The sequence below is a fragment of the Liolophura sinensis genome, chromosome 5, assembly GCF_032854445.1.
Source record: "Liolophura sinensis isolate JHLJ2023 chromosome 5, CUHK_Ljap_v2, whole genome shotgun sequence".
Lineage (NCBI taxonomy): Eukaryota > Metazoa > Mollusca > Polyplacophora > Chitonida > Chitonidae > Liolophura > Liolophura sinensis.
In genome coordinates, this window is record NC_088299.1 from 13,349,079 (window position 1) to 13,370,604 (window position 21,526).

General features: G+C 38.1%; 1 protein-coding gene across 1 annotated transcript; it reads right to left on the reverse strand.

The window, feature by feature from the left end:
- Nucleotides 1-1,011: 1,011 nt before the first annotated feature.
- LOC135465639 (SUMO-activating enzyme subunit 2-like) lies at nt 1,012-21,511 on the reverse strand. Its single transcript, XM_064742921.1, has 18 exons — nt 21,368-21,511; nt 19,645-19,728; nt 19,397-19,467; nt 18,374-18,438; nt 17,814-17,914; nt 16,831-16,952; nt 16,224-16,291; nt 15,447-15,565; nt 14,373-14,478; nt 13,276-13,418; nt 11,720-11,813; nt 10,831-10,943; nt 9,865-10,020; nt 6,769-6,826; nt 4,986-5,024; nt 4,052-4,157; nt 2,018-2,145; nt 1,012-1,353 (listed from the first exon to the last, which is right to left on the reverse strand). Exons 1-18 carry the CDS (start codon nt 21,509-21,511, stop codon nt 1,178-1,180), a joined length of 1,893 nt encoding a protein of 630 aa, XP_064598991.1. The 3' UTR covers nt 1,012-1,177.
- Between the last annotated feature and the right edge of the window lie 15 nt (nt 21,512-21,526).

A 21,526-nucleotide genomic window follows, 5' to 3' on the forward strand; every position in this document is an offset into this window, starting at 1 on the left:
ATCACTGAGACAGATGGTGGAGGAGACCTGTACCTTGTCCATTTATTACTGAGACAGATGGTGGAGGAGACATGCACCTTGTCCATTTCTCACTTGAGACAGATGGTGGAGGAGACGTGTACCTTGTCCAGTTCTCAATGAGACAGATGGTGGAGGAGACGTGTACCTTGTCCAGTTCTCACTGAGACAGATGGTGGAGGAGGCGTGTACCTTGTTTGGTTAGTACTGAGACAGATGGTGGAGGAGACGTGTACCTTGTCCGGGTATTACAGTGACAGATGATGGAGTAGACCTGTACCTTGTCCAGTTATTACTGAGACAGATGGTGGAGGAGACCTGCACCTTGTCCAGTTCTCACTTGAGACTGATGGTGGAGAAGACCTGTACCTTGTTTGGTTATTACTGAGACAGATGGTGGAGGAGACCTGTACCTTGTTTGGTTATTACTGAGACAGATGGTGGAGGAGACCTGTACCTTGTCCAGGTATCACTGAGACATGGTGGAGGAGACCTGTACCTTGCCCAGGTATCACAGAGATGGATGGTGCAGGAGACCTGTACCTTGTTTGGTTATTACTGAGACAGATGGTGGAGGAGACCTGTACCTTGTCCAGTTAGTACTGAGACAGATGGTGGAGGAGACTTGTACCTTGTTTGGTTATTACTGAGACAGATGGTGGGGGGGGAGACCTGTACCTTGTCCAGTTAATACTGAGGCAGATGGAGGAGACCAGTACCTTGTCCAGTTCTCACTGAGACAGATGGTGGAGGAGACTTGTACCTTGTTCAGTTATTACTGAGACAGATGGTGGGGGAGACCTGTACCTTGTCCAGTTATTGCTGAGGCAGATGGTCGAGGAGACCTGTACCTTGTCCATTTATTACTGAGACAGATGGTGGATGAGATGTGTACCTTGGTCAATTATTACTGAGACAGATGGTGGAGACTTTTGTTTCATAATAGCATGTAAAATGAATTGAAGATAATTTACAAAGACATAGCATTGATTCATTTGTTTTTTATTTCACTTGTGAAGTACTATTATAACGTGGAAAATCAGAAATATGTCTTTCTGATCAGTATGAAAAGGTGATATTCTGATAAAGTCTCCATATTACGAAGGTTATGATTTCATCAAAACATATCAAAATTTATGATCTACAATGATGTAATTGGTTAAAGTACAATTGTTTCTGTAGGGTTGGCTTCGTCAACCGATTTGGACCTTTTTGCTGTTTCAGCTTCAATATCAGAGTCTGCTTTACGTTTCTGGCCACGAGATTCTTTTTCCATGGCAACATCATCATCTTCCAAAATAACCATGTCATCATCACTTTCAACCACATTTGTGTCTACAATTTAAAAAAAACACATTTAAGAGATGAACTCTGAAGAATATTTTGTTTTTATCACTTCAGATCAATAGCAAGAGCTGGATTTGAGCCTGAACAGAGGGACAATCGGAACAGTACACTTCAGATGACTGAACGAGGAAGGATCACCGATCTTAACAAATACTAAAAGGTTTAAACACAGCCAGCTTTACTTTCAACACCTCCAACTCCTGTAACTTTTGTTTTTTAATACCAACTGCCAATACATGTTACTGAATCCAAATTAGTGTAACCCTCACTTGAATAAAACTTCCCTTTCAATCTTTCTCTACCATCATAAAAGAGAAATACTCTCCAACATTAAAACCCAATCAAATAAGCAAAAAATGAATTCCCTGTTCATTCTTCAAGTGAAAACCACTTCTGTGTTTTGCCATACTGAGGTAAACAAATAGTTAACCTTCCAAAAGAATGGAAATTTTTATAGTGACATGAAAAGTCAGGAGGTTTGTCAGGAATCGGACGAAAATTGGTGGTTTACTCCAGTTTTCTTCATGCAAAAAATGATCATGAGTACAGAGTTACACACCAATCAAATGAATAAATAGATTTTACACTGCATTCAACAATACTGACACATTTGTTTACCACAAACAGGTGTGAAAAGAGAAAAGAAACTGACCACTGGCCTGAGTTTCCTTCTGGTCACCACCCCCTGCTTCTGCTCCATTCCCTTCATCCTTCTGCTTAGCTCTCAACTCCTCCAAATCTCCAACTAGCCCAAACTCCTTCTCCTCATCCAATTTTTCTCTGCAACAGAGCAAAACTATTCAGTATAATATTTGTTAACTTGTTTGTCTGTGTCTAAAGTATCAATGAAGACAAATCTCTACTTTCCATATGTAAAATGTATTAGCCTTCCATTTTGTGATACGGCCCACTATAAATTTTGTCTTATGTTAATCAAAATTTGTGAATCAAATGAAAATTTACATGTGATATGATCTCAGCTTTCAATGTGATCTTCGATTGGTTTAAGACAACAGCTGAAATATTTCTCGAAATACTAAACTTCACCCCTCCCATCCCCTTCACCCTTTTCCACCCACTATCAGAAACCAAAACAAAAAATAAATCCCATTTAATCCAATTCAAGGACACTGCTGACATTTTTCTAAATTTGTACAATGATTCTTTTTCCACCATTTTGCAGAAAACATAACCACTGTTTATCCCTGCAAAGATTGTACATAAAGATATAGACACGTTAAAACAATCACATCAACAAGAATTTATTGAAGTAAGAAAAAAGGATTAAAATCATGCAAATAGACTGGGAGCTTTATGTTGAATGCAAACAATGATGTGGGTATCAGTCTAGATCAGATTCGGAATGATTTCCTTCTGATTTTTTTTGCCGCTGGGAATCATTTGATGGAAGGAGGAAACCTTAGTGTCCGCAGTAAATCTCCATATGTCCATCGAGTACTTATCAAACCTCTTGACATTAAGTAATGGCCAAAGCAGTGAGAACTGGACAACAGTGAGAACTGGCCTACAGTGAGAACTGGACTACAGTGAGAACTGGCCTACAGTGAAAACTGGACTACAGTGAAAACTGGCCTACAGTGAGAACTGGACTACAGTGAGAACTGGCCTACAGTGAGAATTGGCCTACAGTGAGAACTGGCCTACAGTGAGAACTGGACTACACTGAGTCTCAGTGAACCGCCCCATTTAAAACAAGGCTTTCACCAAATGAGTCAGAAAAATCCCTACACTTAAGTTGAATGTGATGTACATTTCAAACATCAATTGCTTGTACAGACTTCCCCTCAACATCTGGGGTTTGTATTACAAAGCTGTAGAAAACTGCTTCAAACCCAGTGGAAGTGTCCACTAGGTGAAACTTGCAACTGCTTTGTAATTGTAATTGTAATTCTTAATTTGTTTATCGAGGATTTCCCACAGCTCTATAGCCAAGAGGGGATCTCCTCAACATAAAATCAACGTATATACACCAACATAGAAAACAAAGAGAACAAATGACATGTACATGTACAGAATAAGGTGATAGGAACAAAGAAAGATCAAAATCAAATCATATTACTGTTGGGCTTGGATGGTGAATCTGTTGGACATGCTTATAAAATTATGTACAGATTTTAAGATCAACTGATTATTATTCACGCTTAGTTCAGGTGAACCAAATAAGAGTAAAGTACAAATGTGTTTAGAACAACTAGTGAAAAATACAGAAGGGTGAACTCCAGGAGATATAATTCTAAAGATGCTTTTTAGCAGCCCTGTGAAAATGATCACTATCAGGCTCTACATATATTTACAACTATATGATTATAGAGGATAGTCGTCCCATCATCTATACACAGGATTTTGATTTATTTGACTGGTCATTTACGCCGCACTCAAGAATATTTCACCTCTTCGATGGAGGCCAGCATTAGGGTGGCAGGGACCCAGGCAGAGCTCACAACTATCTGTAGGTTGCTGGCAGACTTTCCCACGTACAAAGAAATTCACACAGTTTTATGATGCTTGCATAGACTGTATTTGATCCCACAGAGATCATTCAGTCATCATGCTCTCATGCTAACCCCTTTTACACACTGGAGACATAGTCATAAGTTTTCTCACCCTCCATCACTCTTGGAAGCAGCAAGTTCATTCTTTCATTCTCAATTACAAGTGCACTTACACATGAGCAATGTTAATGACAATGTTGTAATTCTGCAAGAAATCATCTGCCTTCAACCTTGATCCGTTTGCAATTCCAAAGTCAGACAGCATTTTTTCAGCATTCCCTGTCAAAGCAAGCAAAAAAGGTGTACAAAATGTATTGTGATTGACAGCTCTTTAACATTTCAGAGGCCATTAATTATTTATGTTTTTGACGTCTTTTAAAATACCACTTTTAATTAGTTCTGTACTTCAATGATGAGCTATTAAGTGAACATATTTACTGTGTATTTACATTATTTTATTGATATTTAATGTAATACACATTTCTCCCTCACACGATGGCAGTCACTTATTATTGGTGGGCGAGGGGGGAGGGGAGGGGGAGGATTTTTTGGTGCCGCAGTGAAGATGACAAATAAAATTATGATAATGGTAATAATAACGTGACACTGTCATTACGTTGCAATTTATAGTCCTGGCCTATTAAAATATCATGCTGAAGACACCAACTATGACACCCTACCGCATCATATTACACTGACACCTTTGTGCCAATAATGAGCTGACCAATTCATATGTACCCAATTATTCAATCTTTTCAACCACATTTGGAAGCAAATTTTGGAAACATTCTGAGAGAACAATGGGGTGTAGATAAATAATTTGCAGTTTTATGAACCTTGCCTCTTTAAGTACACAAAAAATCATTTTTAGTGTCACTTTCATAATAGCTGTATGCATAAATTCCACTGAAAAAAGTGCTTTAGTCGTTGGAAAGGTTGAAGATTTAAATTACTGGTAGGTCCTAAGCAATCTGTTGTGGTTTTGCTTTTGTCAATTCTTCATAATTCTGATTTCTTGTTGTTCCTTTTTTTTTTCCAGCACTTATCCTGAAAAGGTTCTAGACATTAGGATTTGTTCGAAATCCCCAATTTGTATAATTTGATTACCTTCTGTTTCACCTTCTTCACTTGAGATTATAATTGTTCCTGAAATCACCAAAACAACTAAATTAATTTACCAAATATACATGAAAGTACAAAGACAAAGAGCCTGTACTAAAATCCTATTTGTTCGTTAAAATCAGTAAAAGCCTTATCTATATGCAGTAATTTTGTAGGATTTTAAAACATAGGATTTAAACAATTTTAAACAATGATCACATGAAGTGTTCCACCCACTATGAGGTTATCTACTCAGTTGCCAACTTTCATAGTAGACCCAGTGTGTTTACTGTGCGAAAAAAAAGGTGTCAAAAAAATTCTGAATTACTGAATTTCACCTAAAGTTTGGCAAGTAAAAATGCACTTTGCACATAAATGTTTCAAAATTACACTTTTGATGCCAACACTTCTGCTAGTAAATCAATCAAACTCCACAAAAAGGTGAATAAATGAAGCAGAATCAAGAAAAATGTGTCGCTTTAAAAATGCCTAAAGGAGAAGACAGCACCTGGCTAAAACATATTTCAATCGAAAGCCAGATACTCAAGCTTTCCAAAAAGTATCATACTTTATCATTTTAATGAGATTTCACCGAATAACATGTAGAACAAAATGACAATATTGCACAAATGGCTGGTGTCAGTCAAGGTAGCCATCATGAGAATTTTATCCAATCAAACATGTTACTATCAGATTGCGTAGCCTAAGCTGTGATATAGTCGTTACCTATTCACTCCATGAAGTGACATATGATAACACAGAACTACTGCACAAGACATCATTTTGTGATCGTTTACAACGATTTAGTTACGTGTAGCCAGTGGGCCACTTCACAAAATATTGCGGGGCAGGTTTGTATTATTTACATATCACCGCATACATAAAATCAGTTGACTTACAAGCCGTGTAAAATTCAACGACGGCATCACAAATTATGTCAGACAGTATAACATACTGTCCTTGCCCAAACCGCATTCATCTCTCCAAATAAACATATTTTCATTCATTTTAGCATTTAGTCAGCAGTTTCTAAATAACAAATATCACAGTCAGTGCAAAATTTAAGGGATGCCGAAGGTTTATGGAAATGAGAAGACGGCATCTCACCGGACAACACTTAAAATTAATTAAATCTCACGATACAATTTTTTTCTCTGAATTTATTTACAACTGAAGAATTTAAATTTTGCTCATTCATACAAGGGACATTTTTTTTTCTTTTATAAAACACAGTAAAATTATGACATCCGCGATAATTAGGTCAGCATTTCTTTCATCATGTTTCAGAAATGAGCATGAATCTAGTTGTACAACAATCCTATTGTAATTTTGTAAACATTTAATAGGGATCAAAATCACCAGCACAACACCTCCGTCGGCCACGACCTGAACCCGGAATACCTCCGCCGAACATCTGCAACTAGGGTATTGGAACAGGATCGCTGGAGTTCGTTGTAAATGACACAGTAAGCCTGCTGTATCAACAGTTCGAGCAAGAAGAAATGTTTCCAAGAAAACTACATTTATCACTTGGGTCTTAAGTCTAGATTTATCGCCGAAGTCCACAGCTTTCAGCTGGCACTGTCTTCACTTTAACTTGTGCAGCCACTCGTACATGTTAGTTGTGTAGTACCATCTAGGTATTGCAACAGTGCCATGCAGCTGTGCCACAATATTGCTGTTTTTTTGTTTCTGTTTTTTTTATTTTCAAAATTTTTTGTGTATTTTCTTGCACAATAATAAAGAGTTAAGAATCACTGGATACCACCACTGTGTAACGAACTCTCACCTTTTCCATCTTCTATTTCCACATCGGGAGCCACCATTCCCAGCTGTCCTTTGAGTATCTGTCAAAAGAGATGCAGCCGTACAATGACTTAGGTATTGAATACTTAAACTGGTGTTTTACTGCATTTCCATTTATTTGAAAGATAAAAAGGTGAAACCTTCAGCTTTTGTAAAAATCTTGAATACACGTTAACATGTATGAAGCTGCTGCAACTTTCTTAGTCAAAATCAGTCTTTTGTGCAACTGGGATTTTTTAATGTTGTATGCTAGTGTTAGGATGTTGAAATGGATTCCATCAGTCTTACAACCATATGTAGTTCATGTGACATAAATGACTCGCAGATTTATTTGCTTTATTTGACAGGTGTTTTACACCGTACTCAAGAATATTTCACTTCTGTGATGGCGGCCAGCATTATGGTTGGAGGATACCGGGCAGGGCCCAGGGGAAAGCTATGACAATCTTCAAGTTACAGGCAGACCTTCTCACTTACGTCTGAAAAGGAAGCCAGCATGAGCTGGACTTAAACTCACAGCGACTGCATTGGTGGGAGGTACCTGGGTCATAGCGCCACGCTGGCGTGCTAGCTCCTTTGATCAAGAAAGCCCCTAACTCAAAGATGACACTTCCAAGACATCTATAACATGTAAAATGTCTTTGCTTGCTTCACCAACTTTAGCTGTCCTGATGTGTGTGGTTTACTTCACTTTTGGGTCATTCCATGTCAAATCAGCCCAAAAAAAGTTTTTTTTGTGGTGACCCTCTTGGGTTTTGCTAAAAAATTTCTTTAACATTCCTTGACATATATGAGGAAGGTTTCCCAAGTTATAGCCTCAAATTCCACGTGGTTTTTGAGATATGACCACATAAAAAATCAACTTTGCTGCAGGACAAAAAGCGGACTTTACCTCGCTTTTGTCTTATCTGATCCCCATGCTGACAGTTGAACTCCTCTTTGAAATTTTTTCCACATCCAGATATATCTGTAAGCCAACTATGGTAGAAAATTGAAGAGTTTCTCAACTCCTTCTACTGAAATTAAATTTTTGAAAAAGCCAACGATTTGATATACGTCTTGTTAGCATAACCTATATACAGGCAATGTCAAAAAGTTATTTAAAGTATTTTTATAACCACAAATGTTTATATAATCTTGAATTTTCAACCAGTTAGCTAATAGATATATCTAGATGTGGAAAAAATTTCAAAGAGGTGTTTAACTGTTAACATGGGGATCAGTTAAGACAAAATTAAGGTAAAATGTCCACTTTTTTGTCCTGCAACAAAGTTCAGACACCAACTACAAGAATAATAATACCTCAAAGTGGTCAGAATTTCTTCTGCAAATTGTCATATACATCAATAATATTAATCAGGCAGCAAATATCTACTAAATCTATCACACGACCTATGGCAACTCACAGAAAATACAAAATAGTATACATACGTTGAACGAAACATGATTTTTTGGGGCATATATCTCAAAAAGTATTGAAGATGTTTATTTTTTGATTCCATATCCTGAAAGCCAGGGTAGAAAACACCCTGTAGGTAGATTTTCAGACTTCTAGGCCCACTGAATTGGAAGTTATGGTCTTCCAAAAATGCCTCCAGTACAAATATCCTGTTCGCAACAGCTGAAAATGAACTACAGGGTGTTGAATAGATGGTCCTATCACAAAAAACACTTGGAATTTGGGCCTACAACTTGGGAAACCTTCTTCATATGTGTCAAGGAATTTTTAAGAATTTTTTCAGCACAACAGCCGGCTGAAATGACATGGAATGACCCTTTAACTGTCCAGATGTGTGTGGTTTACTTCACTTAACTGACCAGATGTGTGTGGTTTACTTCACTTTAACTGTACAGATGTGTGTGGTTTACTTCACTTAACTGACCAGATGTGTGTGGTTTACTTCACTTTAACTGTACAGATGTGTGTGGTTTACTTCACTTTAACTGTCCAGATGTGTGTGGTTTACTTCACTTAACTGACCAGATGTGTGTGGTTTACTTCACTTTAACTGTCCGGATGTGTGTGGTTTACTTCACTTTAACTGACCAGATGTGTTTGGTTTACCTCACTTTAACTGTCCAGATGTGTGTGGTTTACTTCATTTTTACTGACCAGATGTGTGTGGTTTACTTCACTTTAACTGTCCGGATGTGTGTGGTTTACTTCACTTTAACTGACGAGATATGTGAGGTTTACCTCACTTTAACTGTCCAGATGTGTGTGGTTTACTTCATTTTAACTGACCAGATGTGTTTGGTTTACCTCACTTTAACTGACCAGATGTGTGTGGTTTACTTCACTTTAACTGACGAGATATGTGAGGTTTACCTCACTTTAACTGTCCAGATGTGTGTGGTTTACTTCATTTTTACTGACCAGATGTGTGTGGTTTACTTCACTTTAACTGTCCAGATGTGTGTGGTTTACCTCACTTTAACTGTCCAGATATGTGTGGTGTACTTCAATTTAGTGCAATTTTTAGAGGATATTGCACAGTGAAGGTTGAACACCACAAATATTGTTTGAGTGAGAGGTGGAAATCATAACCTGCAAGACATGAAGCGTCGAGTGGATTATCATTTCTACCTTTCACGAGAACAATATTTGTGGTGTTTAACCTTCACTGTGCAATATTCTATTTATTATTTATATCCTGACATTTTCTCTACATGTATCAGTTTATATGCTGCATCTGTGAAACAAATAAGCAATGTGCCATCTTCATCATATTTCTGATTCTATTCATACACGCTGCAAAATGTAATAACAAAAGTGATATCTAACTAGTGAAGATATCCTTTTTATTAGTGAAGGAAATACTGGGAATTCACTGACGTATAAAAAATAAATACATCTTTTTCATTGGTTGGTAAACTACAGGGTTTCACAAAGAATGACTACACAGACTAATGCCCTCTGAATATGGCTAAACAAATACCTTACCAAAAGGTTGAAGAATTAAAGGGGTTCAGTGATAGCTAAATCGCAGTTGGCTATAAACAATAACTATCTACAGACCACACAGATAACTGTTTACAAATCATACACATGCAATAAGGTAGGAATAAAGGTTGTTACCCTCTCTTCCAATGTTTTGATGCTGATTTTTCCCGTGTTCAGGACAAGGTTGACTTCAGGCTTTGCAGAGCACACATAGCACTTAGGGTTGGCTTTTTCCAGCAAACAGGGGACTAGTAGCTTCTTACGGGGGTTGGGCTGACGATTTAAGTACACCTGAAAACGATGAATAACTTAATTTATATATTTATTTGATTGGTGTTTTCCACCATGTTCAAGAATATTTCATATTTATTCGACAGTGGCCAGCATTATGGTGTGTGGAAACCAGGCTCAGGTGAAACCCACGACCATCACAGGTTGCTGACAGACCTAAACACGTACAACCAGAGAGGAAGCCACCATGAGCTAGAGTTGAACTCACAGCGTCTGCACTGGTGATAGACTCCTGGGTCATTGCACTGCATTAACCAACTCAGCCCCTAACAATAGCTTAATCATGTGTGACGGCTGATGATACGCCTGGTTATGCAATGTGTTTTTACTTATTTGAATAGCATAAGCTGGACTTGAACTCACAGTCTAGCTGTGGTGAGAGGTTCCAGAGCAATTTAGCTGCGGTAACACTTACTTCATCAGATCTTAATGTCAAAAACAGCTCACTTTATACATAACAGTAGTGGCGTTTATGGATGGAGGTAACCAAACGGATAGCTGACAAATAAAAAACAAACTACTACCAGGGAACCTAAAACAAAAACAATAAGAACAGGGTACACCGATCATTACTGACTGTATTGCCCTATATGAGCACCCTCGCAACCCATCATGATACAGGAAATCCAAACACACACTATCATAAACATATCGCTGTATCCATGAAGAGCAGAAGTTCTTATTGGAGATTTCTCTGTGGGGAAAAATCACTCATAGGATGCACCTCATGACAGCACATCATACAGTTTTCATTTCCATTTAATACATTCTGACCAGGCAGTTAAGTAATTAATGACCACTGTTACTCACTGTTTTACACTTGTCCAAATTGCCAGAGAGTATGTGGAAAGCTTGCATAACAATCAGCCCAGCAATGATGGCATTTGTTGTGGCTATTGCTGGTATAATATTGCCTGCCATTGCTGAAAACAAAATCCACTGGCATATTTAAACAACAATTAAAAACAGCATACTGCAGTACTTCCAGAAATGGAATCCTGAAATAAGCATGCAGTGATAGTCAAGGGCAATTTCACTCGCATTCCTCACACTCTTGACTAAGCACACACCCTTAACTTACCAAACTCCCCACACTCTTCACTCAGCACAAACACTTGACTCACCACAGATCCTTGACTCCTCACACACCCGACTCACTACAAACCCTTGATTCACCACACATCCTTGACTCACCACAAACCCTTGACTCATCACACATCCTTGACTCACCACAAACCTTTGCTTCACAACAACCCCTTGCTTCACAACACACCCTTGACTCCCCACAAACTCTTGACTCACCGCACACCCTAAACTTACCAAACTCCCCACACTCTTGACTCACCACAAACACTTGACTCACCGCACACCCTGAACTTACCAAACTCCCCACACTCTTGACTCACCACAAACACTTGACTCACCACATACCCTTAACTTACCAAACTCCTCGCCCTCTTGACTCACCACACAACCTTGACTCACCACACACCCTTAACTTACCACACTCCCCACACTCTTGCCTCATCACACAACCTTGACTATTTAAAATCCTAACTGCTGCTACCGTGTCAGTATCACTACCATTCACAATGAAAACGTAACTCAAAAATATCATTTAATTATTTTCATCCGAAATAGCTGCAGAAGTAGCAACTTGGATCATTTGGTGATCTCTTTCTCAACACCTTATACTCACATTTTATATCAAACCTAGATTTGGGGACAATGCCAAATATATGAGCTCTGATGTTAGCTACTGAGGTCACAAAATCCATAGCAGCTGTATCATCCTGAAAAAATATGTCCAAAGACTTACTGACGGGTCGTGGTTTAACGCCATACTCAATAATATATATGACTTATACAATGACCATCCGTTTTACAGATGAAAAAATTGATTACCCAAGGTAAACTACACAGGCAATTTATTGACAAACTCTCCCACATTTGATATACAAACATCTGCATCATTTCACTGGAATACAAGAACTTCAATTGCACAAATGATCAAACTCGATTTGTTGACCGCATATTGTCTCACAAAGGAATGAGAGTACAGGAATTCCCTAGCTAACTTAATCATAAAATTTATTTATTTATTTGATTGGTGTTTTACGCCGTACTTAAGAATATTTCACTTATACGACGAGGGCCAGCATTATGGTGGGAGGAAACCGGGCAGAGCCCGGGGGAAACCCACGACCATCCGCAGGTTGCGGACAGACCTTCCCACTTACGGCCGGAGAGGAAGCCAGCATGAGCTGGACTTGAACTCACAGTGATCACATACGTGAGATTCCTGGGTCATTATGCTGTGCTAGCGAGCTAACCAACTGAGCCACGGAGGCCCCACTTAATCATCAAAGTCCTGTCAAGTAAACCGCTCAATATATTGACCAATCATTGAATAGATTTGAAGAAATACCTACTCTCCGTGTGTCCAATCAAATCATTGCCTTTGCATTATTTGATGTGAAATTGGCTGGTTGACTTCTATGTAAATTACACAATGAATGGTACTAACGTTTGACCTTTTCCGAACAATAAACAGCCTTGAGTAAAGTAGGTGTTACTTCAGATCTACACGTTAATAGCAATAGGTCTATCAGTACAGAGCACTTCCACAAAGATGAGGTACATTATTTTCATGGGCATGTAGAATAAAATTTTAGCAAAGAAGAACAATCAAATAACTGACAAAAATAATAAAGCAGTGTGGCTTCCTTCACTACAGAATACCATATTTCATCTCAACTATAGCTTTTTTCAAATGACACACTTTACTTGAGCCTCAATGATTCATCCACCTTGTAGGGTTAGTTAAAGAGTTTTTTTGTGAAATTTGTTGAAGTTGTAATCAGAAAAACTTAACTGTGGCATCACTTAAATAAAAAGAATGCACCTGCAATGTATTTTATACAGACAGAAAAATACAAATTATTAAATAAAAAACAAATTAGCTGAGCAGAAAGAAACAAATGTTATATAAAACTAAGAGATCAGTGGTACCCTGCTTGGACCTCTTGGCGCAAAAAAAAAAAAAAAAACTCATCTACATGAAACTCAGGATAATGTTTACTGGGCACATGGTTTATTTCATAACTTGATACACAATTTTGGATGTTTGTCTGCTTTGGGTTTTAACAATTTTTCATATGACGGTGAGGAGTTATTGGGTGTGAAGGGTGTAAAAAATTCTAATGTGCAATAGGAGACGTCAACACAAGAATGAAATATATCGATATGACAGACCTTGTCCCATACTAAGATACCATCTTCTCCTTGCTTCTGTAGATCACTCTTGAGGGTTGCCAAGCACTCAGTAAACACATCCACACATTCCTTCACAGTCCACACCTTTTGATCTTGTATAACTCCTGTAGTGTTCCCATTACCTGATGCAACAACAACAACAACAGCAACAATACATGCCCAAGCTCCAGCAAATGAATAAAGACTGTGCTACAAGAAAACAGAAGTCAGTAAACGGCTTAGCATAAAGTCAGATAGGAATGCACTGACTACAGCCCTTATACAGTCAGCATGGAACATCAGCTGCAATATTTTTAAACGTTAGCTGTGCTGTCCATCACCTGCCAGACATAGGTAAGATCACAGCCATATTTCCCCTGATGTAATTGATTTTGTTTTTGTTTTTTGTATTTTGTTTTATCATGTTATTTTAACACTTTTCACCATCATGTAAAGCTGTTATGCGTCAACAAGGTGTCATGCAATACTGGCGGATTTTACCGTACACCAGACTACACTTGTCATTAAGTACCCAGTTTTCGTTACTGAAACTTTTAACTGTTCTGAAGCTGGCATGCAGATAAGCATGCATTGGGTTTTTACATCGTATTTATTAATTTTTCAGTCGTAAGATGATAGGGAGTAATTAGTTGTGTGTACATATACTGTGTCTTCTTGTATGTGTAACAGAGCCAATCAATTACGGCAATAAGAACCATTTTTAAAGTCTCAGGTATGACCTGACCTGGGTTTGATCCCAAGTCTCCTGACTTTAATTTGCTGTAAACATTAGGCCACCAAAGTGGTCAATTGTGTATTATATTTACTTGTTGTGCCCTTGGTTCCATGGAGCGAATCTGCCACGTTTCCTCGCACCATCATGTTCACGAATAGGTCAAATATCCTTCAGTACGGCATAACATTCCAATCCAATAAATAAATAAATCAATGAAAGTGGAAAACCGAGAATTTTTGTTGGAATGACATCACAGTGTTTGGAAGTTCCACCATGGTATCAAATCAGGTGAATGTGGTCTTCCAAAAAACATCTGATTCTAACAACCTTTCAAAAAACATTAACAAAAACGCTGGAATACCTGATGGATCGTCTGGTAACTCTGACCATTCTAATGCTGTTGGGGGTCTCCTTTTCTTCCACAGCTTTTCCATGGATAATAAATACCGGATGTCATCTCTAAATAACTGATCGAGGAGAGAAGAAGTGGAGAATATTCAAATCTCAGGACAGCATATGAAGCAAAATTCCCAGTAAAACATTGTCATAATATCACCGGAGAACATTCAAAACAACAAAACAGTAATTTTTCAAAAAACACTCAAAGTAACAATCAAAAAATCAAAAGGACATTCAAAGGGCAGAAGAACCTACAAATCACAGGTGAACCTACAAATTACAGGAAAAACATTCAAATATTCACAGGATAGTATTCAAATGACAGGACAACATTCCAATCACGGGAGAATTCGACTGAAGACTCAATGGCAGGGCTAGTCATTTCCAAAGTGTAATGATACATGACCACAAATTATTCATAAATATCATTAAAGAGAACTTATGCAACAGTTTAATTACTTACAACATGTGGTAACAATGCAAACATGATCTGTGATATATTTGGTGGGGGGGGGGGGGACTTGGAAATGTTGCATAGGCAAAATGGATATACCTACAATCTCTTGATTTATTTATTTATTTCACTGGTTCATTTATTTATATAATTGGTGTTTTACACAATACCCAAGAATACTTCACTTATACAGTGCCAGAGATCGTTATGGAGGGAAGAAACCGTTGCTGGCAAACCTTCCCATGTAATGATAGAGAGATGCAGGAGATGAACTTGAACTTGCAGTGACCGCAATGACAGGCGTCTGGGTCCTTGTGCTGCACTAGCACACTAATCACCAGGCCATGGAGGCTCCCCCAAACTCAAACGGATGATCAGAAATGATCCCACATACTGACATTTTGCCAGTAATTTGTGTTGTGAACTCTAACAGACTACTTGTAAAAAATTAATGATTCGATAATCTTATAAAGAATCACATCAGAGCTCTTAATCCCAGATAATTCAGGTACCGTAAATACCTTATTAAAGGTAATTTAATAGTAAATACCTTATTAAAGGTAATTCAGGTACCGTAAATACCTTATTAAATAATTTTTCTGGAGAATAGCCACATTCCTTTGCCCACGCTCTTGTAGATGTCCGCTCAATTCCACCATCTGTTTTGGCTTCGCTACTCAGAGCACTTTCTCCTGCCTCGGCTACAATATATAATACAGCAAGAGTTTACAGTCTTATCAACGAACTAATGAACATACTGTCTACAAAATGCATGATCAAAACTGTTCTTCCAGTTTGAAAGCTCCTTCTTATAAAGAACTTTTTTATTTGATAGGTGTTCAAAGAAGTATGTATATATGCACCTTGAAATTAACAATTTTTCAGTCATATGACGATGAAGAGTCATTCATTGTGTGTAGAATTATTGTGTCTTCTTGTGAGGGGGTGTGTCCATGCCGCCAAAGTGATGCTACCACTGAAGTATCATGCCGAAGACTCCAGACATGACACCTCATCGAGTCACATTATACCAACACTGGCCAAACAATGTTCCCTTGACCTAACCTCTTAATGCGGAGTGCCAAGTGAGGCAACATCAATACCAATTTTAAAGCCTTTGGCATGAACTCACCTGGATTTGATCCCAAAGCCTCTCGGCCTTGAGGTGTTTGAGAAACTATACGAAAGATTTCTGGCAAAAAATCAATTATTGCAAATCACATCAATTATTTAAGAATACCTCAAATAACTGTCACAAAATATCAGCCTCGTCCTTTCACGTATTGCCGTCCGATATCGGTAATAAAGTTCCTCAAATTTATCCAGCTGGTTGCATGAGGAGGTGTTCATTTTTGTTACCTGTGAGTTCTGGGTCCTGTGTGTCAGGAGACACATCTTCGTCTGGGTCCTCCTCCCCAAATAGCTGACTATAACAAACACAATTCATTTAATTGACAGATACAGTTATGTCATAACCTGCGACAAAAATCAGGTGCATGTGTCAGTACACTTCAGGGTTTCAATAAAAAATGTTGTACCTATCTTTTTTCAGTGACATAGAAAGCCATTTGAGTCTAATGTATTCATAGTTTTGAGGTGATGTCACAGCCAATCATCAGCACCCTCTTTAGTCACAAGACTACAGTGCTGGAGGTGAAAATAAAACAAATTTAACCCAGGTGAAATAGGCCTTAAATAAAATTCTAGTATGAATAATGAAAAATTCAGTTTTTAGGTAGGAAAATGTTTTTGCAAAAAAAAAAAATCTGAATGCGCATAACCTTCAAATATGATAGTTTCCTTTTCGTGTACTTCTCTAAACTTTAGGAATCGGCAAAAAAACAGCATTTGGCCCATTAAGCGGATATGTTGTGTATCACCTCCAGGTCCTTGCGCCGATTCCGGATGCTCAAAGCTATGAAAAAAACTCAAACTTTTCAGTCCAATTTAGGTCTCTGTTACTCACTTAAATAAATGTTTTGCCCACACAACACAGTGTATCAGCTCTGATGGCGTGTTCCGGATGGTGCACCCTGGGAATGTTTTCTGTCTGGGCTTTGGCTGACACTCGTAGCACTCCGTCAACCCCTGAAATATACACAAGATCAGCCAATAGCACAAAGTATGAAGCATAGTTAACTTCTGCTTAATATACAACTGTCAACCCCTAGTCTACCAGATACAAAACATTAGCCAATGGCATAAAGTCTGTAACATTGTCTACTTCTAGTACAAGCCTCAATAGCTCATCGGTAGACCTCGGGGGCGGTACATCCAGGGTCAATCCTGGGTCGGATCACACCTAACACCTTAAAAGAGGAAGTTGTAGCTTCCTCTCTTGGTGTTCAGCTCTAAGGGTAGTGCAGTGACTGGTTTACCCATATCAGTATAATGATTCGGGTGGGGCGTCTTACTTGCCCTTGGTAAGTCATCTCAGTGAAGCAGCTTTAGATAAAAAATTGGTGGAGGCACATTACATGTACTCTAAGGATTCCTTCATTGTCACATGACTGAAAAATTGTTCAGTATTCAGTTTTAAACCTCAAGTACTCACTCCACTTTTTGAAGATACAAAACATCAGCTAACAGCAAAAGGTGTGTAACACTCAACCATTACCAAACTCAACCAAATATCAACCATTAGCATGTCAAAAAGATCAGACAACAGAACCAAATGTTTATCAAATGCACATACTCATTTATTTGCTAAACTGTACTAAAATATACTCATATATTCTTATTTTACTGTACTAAAATATACTCATATATTCTTATTTTATTATCAAATAAATAAAGAAAATATACAATGTACTTCTAATCTCCTATCTATGACTTAGGTTTGCATTGTGTAAAGAAATCTTCAACAAAAATAAATTAAAAGCTAAACCAGTCTTCCCAAAGACATAATTGAATAAGTCTAATATAGTCAATGATAATCATGTCTCTCACCTTTTTTATAACAGTGACCTGACCCAGGTAGCCAGCAGTGCCACTCTCCACCAATGGCACGTCAGCTGCCAAGCACATGCGGTTGACATGGTTACGGGCAGCTGCAAAATACAATCAGCATAAACTAAAGCATGCTTTCACCACACCTGGCCAATTATAGTGAGAATCAACCAATGTACTTAATGACTGGATGTGAATATTATACCTACGGTGAATTTTTGGAGTGTTGAGAAATTTGCCAAATTGGTCCAAGGTCAATTTAAAATGTTTCCAAAAACAGATGTGAGAAAAATGTGAATAATTATGTATCTGATGCACCAATTATTTTGTGTTTGAGAGTTCTCTTAACTCATGTGAGTATCTCAACATAAAAAGTTGAACAGTGCAAAGAATTACATAATTCTTGCTTACCTGGCAATAGCAAATGTAACTGTGAATGAGGAGAGTAGAGTTTCCAGTCTTTTGTCCTCAACTTCAAAAATATCTTAACCCCAACACAGAAACCTTGAAAAATTGTCCAAATAGCAAAGTCCCACAAATCTTACAAATAATACACTCACCCCTATTATCCAGTGCATTCAGCACTATATCAAACTGCTTGAAAAAATCTGTCTTGTATTCTGGACTGGAAAACAGATATAAAACACAGAGCCTAAGTAATTATTCTGTGCTGACAGATAAAATTATACTTTTTGTAAAACCTGAGACGGGTCAATCCAACCAGTGTAGTTTTGTCCCCAAAATCAAATAAAAATGTGCATAAATTGCAATGAATGTTGCTCTTTCATGTGTGAAAAGGTTGGGGAATTAGGGCAGAATGTTTATAGGTATGCCAGTTGCTCTGTTTCACACTGTACATCTCTGAAAGCTTACACACTATTATAAAATAATACGACATCAATTCATTAACTTGAATGCACAATATCTACATTAGTCCTGCCATTAATACATTCACTGATAAAAACCGATCTTACAAATTTAGTTTGTGCAATAAGTTCATCCGTATACTGAAAAACTATTGCCATTTTGCCAAACAACTTGGAGTAGGATGTGGTTGAGGCAAACACAGTTACTTCCCCTGTACTACACTGACACAGCTAAAAAACTGAAAGGATAGTAGACAGGAGAGAGGGTGGCTTATCAAGTGAAGAAGGCATAAATGGTATGTCCTAGGCTTAGCCTTATGTGCTTTCACATTTAGACAGATGATACATGTGGGAATTATAAGTAAGCCCTATAAGAAGTTGATTATGGGAATTCCACACTCAAAATGTTTTCATTCATTTGACGGTGGTTAGTTTTACAGGTGGGAGAAGCCTGAGTACCAAGATACTGAGGTTTTACCAGTCTTGAATGCAATATTTCTGGATGACAAGTGGTCTTGTCTTCCTGAGCAAACGGCTCAACAAACTCCCAGTCCACAGCCAGGAATGAACCCTATCTCAACTATTATTTTCAGGAAGGGTGTCTATTACAGTCAATCCTCAAGGGATAAAACTTCGAAAATGCCATTAAATTAAAATCTTTCCAAAATACACATCTTTCATAAACAGAAATCATATACTGACTGAAAAAAAACTTACTTCATAATACTATCATGGTAGGCCACAATCTTGGCATTGGGGTTGAACCTCTGAGCGCTTTCTTTGGCAACCTGTAGCAAAAGTACCAAAAGCCATTCCATCAACAGCGTGTTCTTCAAAAAGCTGAGAAAGAGAAGCCTACAATAAAAGTCGTACTGATATATTCAATTACATCTCATTTATTCACAAGGGTTGTCTTTTCGAGGATATCAGCCAAGATGACTTTGAAACAAAGGGAGACAACTAACCTGGGATTTAGACTTTCCAACATGTTCCTTCCTGAACAAAAACTGACGATTGAGATTGCTCACGTCAATGGTGTCCAAATCAATCTGTAAAAACAAAAAGATAGAGCCCCAAATAATAACTTCCTGTTCAGATTTCACGAGATAAACCCTGTATTTTATTTTATGCTTTCTAACATCATAACCTGACCAGCTGTCAGACCTTCACCATTTAGTTCGGTGTTAAAAACAGCTACAAGAGTGACAACAAGAATATTGAATTTCACCTTGAAATGGTTTGCAGTTCTACATACAGTTGTAAAAACAGGTCGTCAAAGAGCGCAGGAGTTATTTTTTTCAAGTTCCAGACGATTTTACGCTCAGAAAGTTGTGAATTTACAGCACAAGACAGAAGGATTTTTGACCCACCAAAAACAGCCTTATCCCCTCTGGCTATTTTTTAAAGCTGAAAGTTACGAGACGAATACAGCTGAACACGAAAAATTTCCACAGCACCTGCACACATTGGTTAGAAAATACTACTCACCGAAATCAAAACTGATAGACAGCAAATCTCTACACTAATGCCGACGTCCACATCACACATGTATTTGTATTGTACATGGCTATAGGCCCCTACATGCATAGGCTGTTCGGAATGCCGACAAAAAGATGTAAAGGCAGTTGTGATTGCATAAGGGAATGAATTTAGAATCCCTCGAGGATTAGAATGATAGTTATTGTGAAGCGGATAGAAAGAAGAAATGGTAAATAAATGTTAAATCTTTAGATGAACACACAACACGTGTCGTGTAACACAGGATAAAACCATAGCTTCCCAGTCCGTATTGTCAGTGCGGTTAGAAATGCCTGGAAAAAAATCAAATTCAACATCTCAACTCGGAATCTGAAGTCTGGCCAGAGATGGGTTCAAATTGATTTGGCAGTATATCTGCTATTGTGTAGGCAGAATCCATCTCTAAAATGCCGGGCATTGGGCTGCTAGCTGGGATCAACTAGGGCAGTGGATCTGTTGTTTTTGGTGGATTTAAAGCCATTATTACATTATATTGTCACTTATTCTTTATCAAGCAACAAGGTAAGTTTTGCAGTGTTTTCAGTTTTAATCGTCCTCTGCAGCAGGTCAGAAAAGGCAAACATTGCCATAGCTGTCAAACGTCCATGGTGTTGTTGTACACACTTCATAGTTTGTTAGAAGGTCACTCATTGGACCACAGGAGAAACACAGCCAATGGGATGGCATGTATTAGAGCGACAGTCATTAGAAGCCTGCACGTGCTGGTATTTACTTTTCTATCACTTTACGGGCATAGGGAAGATTGATCAAACTAAAGACAAATAAACTCCCACTTTGTTTTATACCCACCAACCCTTAGCACCAGAGTTTGTATATGTTTACAGCATAATTTGCCTTCCCTGATGTCAAAAATTTAGCTGGCTCGTCGGACTTTCTTAGCGCAACTCCCATTACCCGGGCAAAGAATTCACTTCATCATTACTACTACCTGTAGTATGTGATTCAATATTGGATATTTTTATCGCTGGAATTAATTTTCGCGGTAAATTATTGTCCGCGAAATCCGCGAAAATTAGTTCCATGCGAAAATTAAGTACTTCACAGTATATCAAAAACTGAAAAAAGCACACGATCTACCGACGTCCTCGACCATTAAAACGTCTGTTGTTGTTGTAGACATCAACATTTTGAAACTACACAAAATCTTACCAGTTCGATATCTCTGAATCCAGTAAGAACGAGATTTTTTATAAGTTCGCACCCAATACCGCCCGCACCGACCACAAGAATTTTGCTGGAATCTACTTTTGACTGAACATTTGAAGCCAACACTCCCGCCATGGACGCCGCCATCTTTGACAAGTGCAG